This window comes from Echinops telfairi, unplaced genomic scaffold (genome assembly GCF_000313985.2).
Source record: "Echinops telfairi isolate 266 unplaced genomic scaffold, ASM31398v2 ScPeMD7_2573;HRSCAF=3158, whole genome shotgun sequence".
NCBI lineage: Eukaryota > Metazoa > Chordata > Mammalia > Afrosoricida > Tenrecidae > Echinops > Echinops telfairi.
In genome coordinates, this window is record NW_022106471.1 from 8,334,101 (window position 1) to 8,345,441 (window position 11,341).

At 45.2% G+C, this 11,341-nt stretch overlaps 1 protein-coding gene across 3 annotated transcripts in view; it reads right to left on the bottom strand.

Moving 5' to 3' along the window:
• UGP2 (UDP-glucose pyrophosphorylase 2) overlaps positions 1–10,908 on the bottom strand; it is a 50,566-nt gene extending 39,658 nt beyond the window's left edge. The window contains exon 1 of one of the 3 annotated variants that reach the window (XM_045294126.1): positions 10,798–10,908. Coding sequence is in view for 1 of the 3 variants with exons in the window: in XM_004710188.4 (XP_004710245.1) it covers positions 9,818–9,836 (19 nt within the window). In the remaining 2 variants the exon portion in view is untranslated. The other 2 variants (XM_004710189.2, XM_004710188.4) reach the window with 2 other exon arrangements.
• Between the last annotated feature and the right edge of the window lie 433 nt (positions 10,909–11,341).

Here is an 11,341-nt window from a genome sequence, read left to right on the forward strand (position 1 = left end):
CATATAATTTCCTAGAAATCTTTCTAAACTAAGCAAGGTTGCCAATTACACGCTCCTATCCTGTATCTCCCCTTTCTAGTAAACTTTTTAAATGATTTCAGTAGCGGTTTACCCCAACAAATCATCAACTTCATGAGCATATAGCATGCCTATCTTGTTCACAGCGGTAGGGTGTTCCACTGCCTAGCATAGAGCTTGAGACATATAGCACATGCTCAAGTAATGGTTGTTAATAAATAGAGTCTATTGTGATCCAATTACAAAGGATCCCTGGTGGCAGAGTTGTAAGCTCTCAGTTGCCAACTAAATGGTTGGCAATTCAAACCCGCCAGTCACTCTACAGGAGAAAATTAAAGCAGTCTGCGTCCATAAAGACTACAGCCTCAGGAGCATTATGCTAAGTTCTACTCTGTCCTATAGGGGCACTGAGTCAGAATGAACTCCTCAGTGGCAATGGGCACCATCTAATTATGGGCTGGACATATATAAATAAGGCAGAGTCCAGTCTAGAGGTGATAGAGCTTATTAAAACAAAGTCAAACGGAAAATACCCAAGAGCCATGACTTCTGGTCATGGGGCAGGGGGAACTAAGAAATGCACAGACTGTATCTTGAGCCCTTGAAGCCCCAGCCCCTAAGACTTTCTAAGCAGAGGAAGATTTACCAGTCAGGTATCGATGATGTGGTCAAGAAAAATCCAAACTGGCCGGCAGTCTAGATAAAAATGACCCCTACGTTTCCTTTTAACTATCTTACCTAAATTTTAAAGCAGTATTTTCATCAACCGCATGAATTAAACAGAATCAGGCCATTAATGTATTTGCTGTTGTTGGGTGCCTAGTGGGATTTTCCTGGCTGTAAGGGAGCAGATCACCAGCTCTTTCACTCATGGAGCCACTAGGTGGGTTTGAACCACCAACCTTCTGGTTATCAGCCTAATGCTTTAACACTGGACCACCAGGGCTCTTTTTGCAGTACCCGTAATCACTAGTGATACATCTTAGTGATAATGAGATTAGTGATAATAGATGAAGAAACGGGCCCCGAGTTGCTGACTTTTCCAAGGACATACTAGCAGTGCCAGGGCTGGAATCCAAGCCCACTGTCGCCTGTTCCTCCTTCCACCCTGGGCAATTCTCTCCTCTCTTGGTAACAGTCTGTGCAGGGCTTGGCACCTCCAGCTGCGTGCCACCATGCTGAATGAAAACTGGCCATAAGCCATCTGTGTCTACTATGGGAGGTTAGAAGGACACATTAGAGTAAGCTTTCCCTATGCTCTTCAACTTTGCATTATATATGCTCTTCATGGTTTGTTTTCTGAGCAGTGAAAAATCGAAGAAAGCTTTTATACGGTCTATAAATATTTTATTACCAAGGCTAAGCATTTTATCGTTGGACAGATGAAGCCAAAGTAATGAATACTGTGAGATGTTATTTCGTTTTCCTGCACACTCTTTGGAAGTTTCGAAATCCAAGGAAGAGATGTAATGAAATGCACATCAGGGCACCAAACTCACAGGGAAACACAAACTCCAACCCCTCCTGTAAAGCTCTGGTGACGAAAGAGCAAGTGGGGCTTCGTCAAATGGAGTGTCCTCTAACACAGTGTACTTCGGGGACTACCAAGTAAAAAGCAGATCAAGCATGATGTGATTATTTCATGTACATGAGTATAACAAAGAGGTTTTCTTTGGGTTTTGTTTTGTTTTTTTAATGCAAAGGAAATCATAGAGCAAGAGTGAAATAACTAGATTTGCAAAAGAAAAAGTAACAAAAATATTTTGGAGAATGTACTATTTTGTTGCTTATTTAACTAAGACAAGACAGGCAATCTCTCCACGGTTCTCAAAGTTAATTCGTAATTGGCAAAAACAGTTTGGGGGCACAGTCAATTTCATTTGGCAATGACTACAGAAACAAACGATGGAACTGTTGGCAGAGGCAGAATTTGAGCCTTAGATAATAACTCTGCAACACACTGAAGGCGGTGCCTGCACATCACCAATTCAGAGAACTGGGATGCAGCTTCCAAAAGGAACTTTGTCCCACAGAAGTCACACAGCGAAAACAGATACATAGTTTCAATCTTCTTCAGAGTTTAACAACTTTCTAAATACAAAGATGCATGCCTGGTAGAATTTTAGAGCTCTCAGAAAGCTAATCTCAATTAATTAATAGTCCCTGATGGTATAGTGGTGACATCATGTGGTCAACAGTTTGGAACCATTGGGGGCTCTGAGGGAAAAAGACAAAGCTTTCTACTCCCATAAAGATTACAGTCTTGGAATCTCACAGGGCAGTTCTACCCAGTTCTATAAGGTTGCTATGAGGGGCAATTCTACCCAGTCCTATAGGGTTGCTATGAGTCAGACCAGTTTTCATGGCAGTGAGTTGAGTTTTGAGTAATCAGCCACCAAATTACTAAAACCAAACTGCCCACAAGTCAGCACTATTACCCAGAGCTCAAAAAGAGTCGTTTGTAGAAGAAAGTGTAACCTGTATTAAAAAGGACCCCAATCTTTAACAGGGGTCCAGCTTTAGAGATCTCAAGCAATCCAAAGGGTACTACGTGAGCCATGTTTCCTGACTTGCTAAATCCCGACCTCTCCAAGGGCTTCTTCCACAAATTTATTCTAATATTTCCAGAATTTCCTCCAATGGTGCAAAATCTAGATATCATTATCAATAACATATGGAAACCAAGAACAGTCTACTCTTAATTATTCATTTCCACGGTAATCCAGCGTGATTTTGACTTTCAAATATTTGTTTATCTTGTCCATGACGGATCTATCTGACTTTCTGGGAACTCCCAATACCTGCACTTCCACAAAAACTAACCAGTAGGGGCACTAGATTACGTTCCAAAACAGCTGCCTTTTAGCTAGGCAGGAGCTCCCCATGTGTCCTTGGGTCCACCTGGATGTTAGGGAAACAACGGGGATGCTGGAAAACTATACTGGAAAACAAGATGAGTTATTGTCTCCAAAACCCAGAGAGATGGTTTTACCCAACCCCTATAAGTGGGCCTGGACTCAATGACAGAGAGTTTGGGGAGTCAAAACGAGCTCAGCCAATAAACAGCAGTGAAACTTACTAATTCAGGAAACTTGTGATTACAGAACTCTCTCCCACCTTAAGCATGCACAATGGGTGAAAGAAAAGAAAGCCGGTTGCCTATTACAATAACAAAAGTCACACCCAAGGACATTAAGGCAGTTTATCATTACCTACAAGGTCGACATGGTACTTCTGACCTGACCAAATACAGTGAGTCAGGGATGGACCAAATGTCATCAGAAGTTCCTCCATCCCTGCCCCACCCCTACCCCACGCAACAATCTTGACTACTCCTGCCCTTAGTCATCAGACATTTGTGTTATGTCATCCTGATTCATCTCCGTTCCTAGGGAAAGGACCCATTCCTCCTTCAGCAAGTATTTTCACTTTAAGATGAATGCTTGGCTGGGTGAGATACTGTGTGTACGCGAGGCACAGTTAGGCTGCTGACTCCCCAGTTCTTCTGAGGGAAGTGGAGCAACGGGACTTCTGGAGGTAACACAGATGACACCCTTCCGCCACAGGTAGCCAACAAAGCACCACAGCCAGAAGCAGCAGCCAGAAGAAAGCTCCTTCCCTATCAGAATAGCATCAACCTAACAAGGTAGGTAAGAAGGAACCCTGGTGGCACAGTGGGTTAAGCATTGGGCTGCCAATTACAAGGTCAGTATTTTGAAATCACTAGCCACTTCATGGGTGAAAGATGAATTTTTCTATTCCTGTAAAGATTTACAGTCTCATGTGCCCAGAGGGGCAGTTCTATGGTAAGGTGACCAGATTTTAACATTGGTAAAGCGGGACACCACTGATGAAACTCATATCCTGGCGAAATCGCCACATGGCAGCCCAAAACCGTATATCCTAGCTTGTCGTGCATTCTTTACAAAAATCGGGACTTTTTAAAAACGCCACAGGATGTGGGAAAAATTGTTAAAAATCGGGACTGTCCCGTCAAAAGCGGGACATCTGGTCACCTTATTCTATGGGGTTGCTATGAGTTGGTACCAACTCAATGGGTATAAGTCTTTTGGAACAAGGTAGGTTAGCTCACCTTCCTCAAAGTTGTCACCAGTATTAAGGAGGCCCCAGAACAACTCCCACCTGCCTCAGTCAATCACACCTGGCAGCAGTAATGCTGTCCTGTTCTGTGGACCCCCCACCACCTTGCATATAAAATGATGCTTCTCAGGCTGGTTCTCTGTCAGTTATTCTCTTTTGGCACCTACATATAGGGAATTTCGCCCTCTTTGGGTTGGAGTCAAACCAATAACAAATACAATTTAGTGGGAATTGGAAAACTATAGTATGTGACCTTTTAACTGGAACAGTTTTATTATTTGGCCAACTAATGTTCCTCCCATTACCAATTACATATTAAGTATCAGGTTATTTTAATTCAGGTGATTACTACAATTCATCCCTGAAAATTAGATAATATACACACAGGAAATGATCTCTGTGAATACACTACTAGAAAACAGTTACCGTTCTAAAACAATGCTTTTTTAAAGTTATACTTTTATGAATAGAGACTGGTGGACTGTCTGGGACTGTCCCGTCGTCACACCTGGAAGAGGAACTCCTCATCCTGTGGCTCAATTCCCAGCCAAACAATAGGCAACCAGGCGGACAGTGATAGCAGGGCAATAAGCACTCCTACAGAGGTTCTCAACTTGGGGGTCGAACTACCATTTCACAGGGGTCGCCCGATTCATAATGGTAGCACAATTACAGTTATGAAGTAGCAATGAAAATTTTATGGTTGTGGGTCACCACAACATGAGGAATTGTATTAAAGGGCCACGGCATTAGGAATGTTGAGAACCACTGTAAGCCTTAGTTAACCGGCCATCACATCAAAGGGCAGTGTTCCGAAGGCAGGAGAAGGGAAAGAAGGAACCAGAAAACACCCAGAGGTGGGGAGATGAGTGCTGGGACTCTGTGGGGCTGCAATCAATGTCAGGAAGCAAATTGTATGAATGGCTGAGTAGAAGAAGAATATATTTCAAATCAGAATAAAAAGGGCTTTTTTTATTAAGTTATCCTTTTAAAGTTCTCTTGAGAAAGATTAAAATGGCACTTCCAAAAGTGTTGTCAGTTAATAGTTATTTCCCTGATGTTTCTGGTAAAGCTCCCCAGCTGCCCAACCCCAATCCCTTTGGTAATTGTTCAAGTGAAAATCATCCATTTTACTCAAAGAGAGACTGAGTAAGCAAGAACCAGGTCAATGTGCCCATGGAGATTAGAAAAGTTCACACTGGAAAACTCCCAGGAAAGTTTGCTCATCAGCCCAACTCTTCATTTTGATTTTGTCTAGCTTCACATTCTTCACTTTGCATCGGAATTAAACAAAATTCTTTTTTCTCTAGCAACATAATGAACCCCAAGCCACATCTTTCAGAATTTGAGGGGACGATTTTGCTGTGGCCTTGCTGTCTCTTGTCCCACCTCACATCCCTGCCAGAATCCCCCTGCCTTAAAAGCATACTAGTCATCCGAATAAGTAGCAACAAGCTAAATTTGGTCTGGGGATTTGAGAAGAACCAAGCCAAGGCCAAATCTTGACAACCAGGCCCCACAATGCAGCTATCTCCCACGCTGCTGAGACCCTCCAGCTATAATTAGCCCAGCTAATCTTCCCTGGCAGGCTGCCATCCACCAAACACGAATCACCAAAACTGTCACAAAGAATCCCAACCGATGAGAAAAGCTGATGGGTCTCAATTTTTTGAAATGATAGCTGGCTTCCTTTGAAATAAATGAAAGTATCTCACTTGTAAGAACAAGAATTTTTTAGATTATTTAAGACATGACCTGGTAAAGATGATTCAAGAAATCAAAACCCAAAGTTCCTCGAAGATTACAGGAGCAGCATACAACATGGCCTTCGCTGGGTAGACAACCAATATACATGGCTCTGTTTATAAGCTTCACGACATCTCAAAAGACTACCCACTAGCTCTTCGAATTTTCTAAAAGCAAACTCTTGAATGGTGCTCACAGTGGATGATGACCCTAGAACCTCCAGCTGGGAAAGAAGGGTGAGCATATTTAGAATGACTGGGAACCTTGCAATAGGCCCTGAGGGGTAGAAAGCTACCACTTGGAGAAGTACTGTAATTTCCTAGGCAGACAGATTGTGACCCAGCAGTGGAATACACTAGTCAAGGAATACACCAGCCACAGATCCAATGAAGATCTAGTGATGGGCCTTCTACGACAAAAGAACCATAGGGCAGGCACAAAGAACACAGACTTGGGATGATGCCCCAACTAAATGAACCTTCTTTAGCTAAGGAATACATATTGTGAACCCTCTTGCCTGTGCAGCTCAGTATTTTTATTAATTGATCACATCTCCCTAATGTTGCTAGTTGCCTTCAAAGTGAATTCCTACATAAGGCGACCTCATGTGTGCTAAGACCTGCTGTGACCTTTCAAGGTCCCTCTGGGGGAAGTTGAAACTGTCAACCTTTTGACCAGTAACCAACCAAACTTACTGCCATCAATTTGATGGCGACTCATAGCAAGCCCCCTGTGGGTTTCCAAGACTGTCACGGTTATGGGAGTGGAAAGCCCTGTCTTTCTCCTGTGGAGCTGCTAGTGGTTCCAAACTGCCAACCAAGCAAACCACAGCTGCTCAGACCACCCAGCTTACGTCTAAGCTCTTGAGGATGCAGATGTCCAGCTTTTTGTGATAAAGGACACTAGATTTGGGGGGAAGAAAGTCAAGCGGAGCGCAGGTACTAACTACTCTCAGTTACATAGCCGTATTACTCAGATCTTTGAAACTTCAAGTTCCCATCATAAGAGATACATCAATAACCCTAACACAATGCACAATGTGCCAAACACCCATACCACTGTTCTAGCTTCTCTCCTCCATACCACTCTCCCTGCACTCAAATACACACATATACCCATATACTGGGGAACATAATTATATATATATACACGTATATATTCCCCCATGCTCAGGCCTCAACATTAAACTGGAAGCAGAAAAAAATATGAACTGTTCTACCTGCCTTCTTTCAGCTTATTTCTCTTGATGAAATGTAGCTATACTATTTCTGATGGCACTGCCATTTGAAAGACCACCACTGTTTTTAAAAGTAAAATGTACTGGCTACCTAGCATGTGGCTGCATAATTCATCTCATCTCAGCTTCTCAATAACCCTGTGCCATAGATAATTTTTATATAGGAGGATATTGAGGTTCTGTAAAGTTGTTTATCTGATCACCTGCTAGTAACATGATTCAAGTCTAAGTCCATGATCTTTCGTCTTTCCCAACATTTATGTAATCTAAGAGGTAGTTTATAAAAAAACTACAACCAAACATGTAAGCCAGCCAAAGTGTTGTGTTTTCCTTTTCATTTGTCATTAATTACAAATTCTTTGAGTTTATCCACCACTGGTAAGCCAGTGCATGTTCGCTACAATACAGTCTTTGCCCTTACGGGCCTTAAGGGCCTGAAAGTCCAGTTGAAGAACCCTTATATGGAAAGGATGAGGGTAAAGGTTTGAGGCACATCCATATATGCATTTCAGTGCCGAGTAGCTGTGGACTTTGGATAAGGCACTTGACTTTCCTCAACTGTAAAGTCATAATAAAAATCCACCTCTTAAAAAACTTTTTTTATTTTTAATCTACCTCTTCGGACTAGTAAGGAGCTTAAGTGAGATAAGATATGACAACAGAGGCCTAATCTGTCCCTATGAGTTGCCATAAACTAAGAGTCGAGGAATGGCTATATGGGCAAATAATTTGACCTGCTTTTAAAACAACACACCAAAAATATAAAACACAAAAAGCTGAACCCATACACGTGAAAACGGACATGTAGAGACAGCTGAGTCATGAACCAGTTATGTTTGTCACGTCTAACAGCAGCCGAGTTCATTAACTGCACACAGGAGTAAAGCGCAAAATGTCAACAATAAAAAACTGAAGGACAATCAAGTTAATTGGTAGAGAAGTTAGTGACGCCTTTTGTGCAAAGCTGCCAGTGTAAAAGGAAATCACTATTTTAAGTAAGAGCGGGTAGCAAATGCAAAGAGGTCTTCTTTGGATTGACTCCTGGAACAGGGATCTGAATCAAGTGTGCAATTTAAATAAGAAGATGCTCATTTCTTTGTTTTTACAAATGTGCCAAAGTTATATAAAAGGTTATCAGGAGAAACATCTTTGCAACTTTTACATAGGTCTAAACTTATTCCAAAATAAAAATGTGGGGGTTGTTTTGGTTTGGGCTTAAGTGATTGACAATGGAAAGGAATGACAAACATGAATGACAAACATACCAGGCCTCTCCTAACTAAGCCAAGATTTAGAATCAAGAGAGGGTGGGGGGAGGAGGTGAGCAGTTAGCCATTAACAACAAAACCAATGAAATCAGTCATTGTGAACCAATGCTTTAAGTTAGTCCAAGAGTAACTAAATGGAACACCTGGAGTTTATTACTATTCCTAACTTTTAAGAAGTGACACCTCCACCTTTCGTGAATTCCCTCAGAATACTGACTTTATGAGAACTGGATTTTGTTGTTAAAACCCAACACGTTTCTTACAACTACCTGTGGCTCTCTGTTCTTAAGTTATTTATTCGCTGTGAACACAAGAAGCATCTTTCACCACATAGAAGCTGTAATGTGAATTTGAAAGTCTAATGACAAGTGCCATTTCAGAGCTTCCTGCTAAAAGTAGTGAAAGGTAGTCCCATCTGGTTCTACAGTAAAACAGGCAAACTGTTTTACTTGAGCCTAACATGTAAGATTTCCACAAGGAGTTAACCAAGCCATGTGAGATTTACCAAGGCATTTTCATGTCCATGGGTCAAATAGCCACACTGGCCTGTATTGGCATACTTTTTGTTTTGTGTTTAGGTAATTCTGCATTTCTTGAAAGCCCTACGAATTGGTTGTGAACTTTACTAGCTGTGTGTTCAGCAAGATGGCTGAAGCTTTCACAGGCTGGGGTCTGCAAAGAACGGGTGGACCTGCACAGCAGATGTAAGGCGAATCGGATGCTACACATTCCTGATAGAAGTTGAAGAGAGCACCAATTTCAATGTGCAACACACACACACACACACACACAATGCTACTCAGCGGAGGGACCTCTCATGCCTTTTTTTTTTTTTTTTTTAAATATAGGCGTGTGGAATTTCGGGGCAAATTTCAAAGAAACTTTAATAACCTTCCCGCAATTCAGAGTCGGGAAAAAACACTCCACACGGCAATGCAGCAAAGTCATTTCTCCTGCTGAAATGACCTCCAGCTTCTATGGGCTCGTCCCGGTTTCGCAACAAATGAATCTGAGACTCCTATCACGTACACACAAACAGCGCAGGAACTGGAAACAGCGAATGCTTCTCCAACAGTCCAGACGAAACCCACCTGCCCTCCCCGCCCTCCCCTCTCCCCTTCCGTCCCCGCGCGCCCAGGTACCAGACACTCACCAGGAAAAGCGAGCAGGGATTAATCAACAGCCGGGAGCCTCTTTTATCATCATCTACAATCACTATCCCGGGAGCCAGAGTGCTTGCTAATAGCTGCATTTCAGCGGCGGGGCATAAATCAGATGTAATATATCTGGACCGCCAGCCCAGCAGTTCGCCTCAGCTCAGATGTGAATTTTAACCAAAAACGTTTCGCAAATAGTCTACCCAACGAACAAGTTCCCCATCACCAACCTCTCGGCTTCCAGTACCCAAATTCGGATGAAGCAACCCGGCGTAAAAAGTATGTCTTACCTTGCACAAATCTCGACATGTTTGGATTTTAATAAAATTGTCTAGCTTTAAGAAAAAAGAAAAAGTCTTCCCCACCCCCTAAATTTTCAATAGAAGTCGCTCTATAGGGTAGTCTCTCTTCTTCCTTCAACAACCGTCGTGTTCTTTTTCCTCCGGTGGTAAACCGTTCAAGGTATTCAAAAGCGATTAAAACTGGGTTCCCCCACCTCCCCCCAAAAATACACCCAAGTGTGTTAGTCCGGGCAGACTAGAGAACACCCAGGAAAAGCGCTCCTCCACACTTCCAAAAGACGGGAATCTGGTGCGCCAGAGTCGGCTAGGAACTCCAGCCCAGACTGCTAGTTCGCGAGCTGGAGACTCCCGGAAAAGCAAACCACACGAACTTAAATTTCATCAATGAAAGAGGCGGACCTACGACGGCTATTCACCGCCCCCCGCTCCCCACGCCCTCGGGGGCAGGCCCCCTCCCCGCAGCCGCCGTCCAGCCCCCTGGCTCCCGGGAATACCCGGGAGGTGCACGAGGCCCCAGTCCGCGCAGCGGGCGGGCTCGGCCGGGGGCAGGGCCGCCGTTTCCAAGGCATGTGCAGCAGCGCGTCCACTCCCAGGGACGGAGCGCGGAGGAAGGGCGCGCGGCCGAGCCCTGGGCCCGGCCTCCGGCTTCCCGCCTGCCCGCGGCCGGCCGGGCCGCGACTTCTCCCCGGGCAGCAGGGGAGCCGCCCGCTCCGCCGCCCCTCCCCCGCGGCCGCGTCCCTCTGCCGGCGCTCTGCCGAACCCCAAATTCGATAGCCGGCCAGGAAAGGGGAGATCTCGACCCCTCCTCGGAGATGGAAATACACCCACCAAGGGGTCGTTGGAGCCCGTCCCATCACCTCCCCAAACCGCCAGCGCCACCCACCTTCTTCAGCCTTTAGCAGCTGGGAAATTGGGGGGCGTTTACGGCGCCCCGGGAAGAAGGCTCGCCGGCTGGGAGAATTTGTTACCTCTGAGACACCTTTCTCTCTTCCCCTCTCCTCTTAATATGTGCACACTTTGAGCCCCCTCGCCAGCGGTCGCAGTCCAGCTGCGGACCCCCTCAGACCACCCGGCTGGCGTCTCCCGGCACTCAAGAGCCCCCACTTTCTCGTAAACACTTCCCCTCCCCCTCCATGCGGAGCAGCGCCCCTGACTGCGGAAATGTGCCTGCCGCGCAGAATGACAGCCGCCGCCGCCAAACAGGAGCCGAGGCGGCCGCGGGATGGGCCAATGAGACGCGCCGAGGTGGCAGGGGCGGGGCATCTGCGGCGTGCGGGAACCCGGCGCGCTGGGGCGCTGAACCTGACGTGGGGGATGCCGCGCGTGGGAGCCGCTCGTGTGGCGGCGCGCGGGGAGGCTGGTCTCACCAGTAAACCTCCCAGTGTTTTACAAACACTTCAGCAAGGGAGCGGACCTGAGGTCGACTGGTTATTTTGGCAGTCCCTAAAAGTGTTCTCCTTTTCCCTCAATTGGCGAAACCCAGGAGGGTGGAGCCAGGGCCGCTACTTGGAG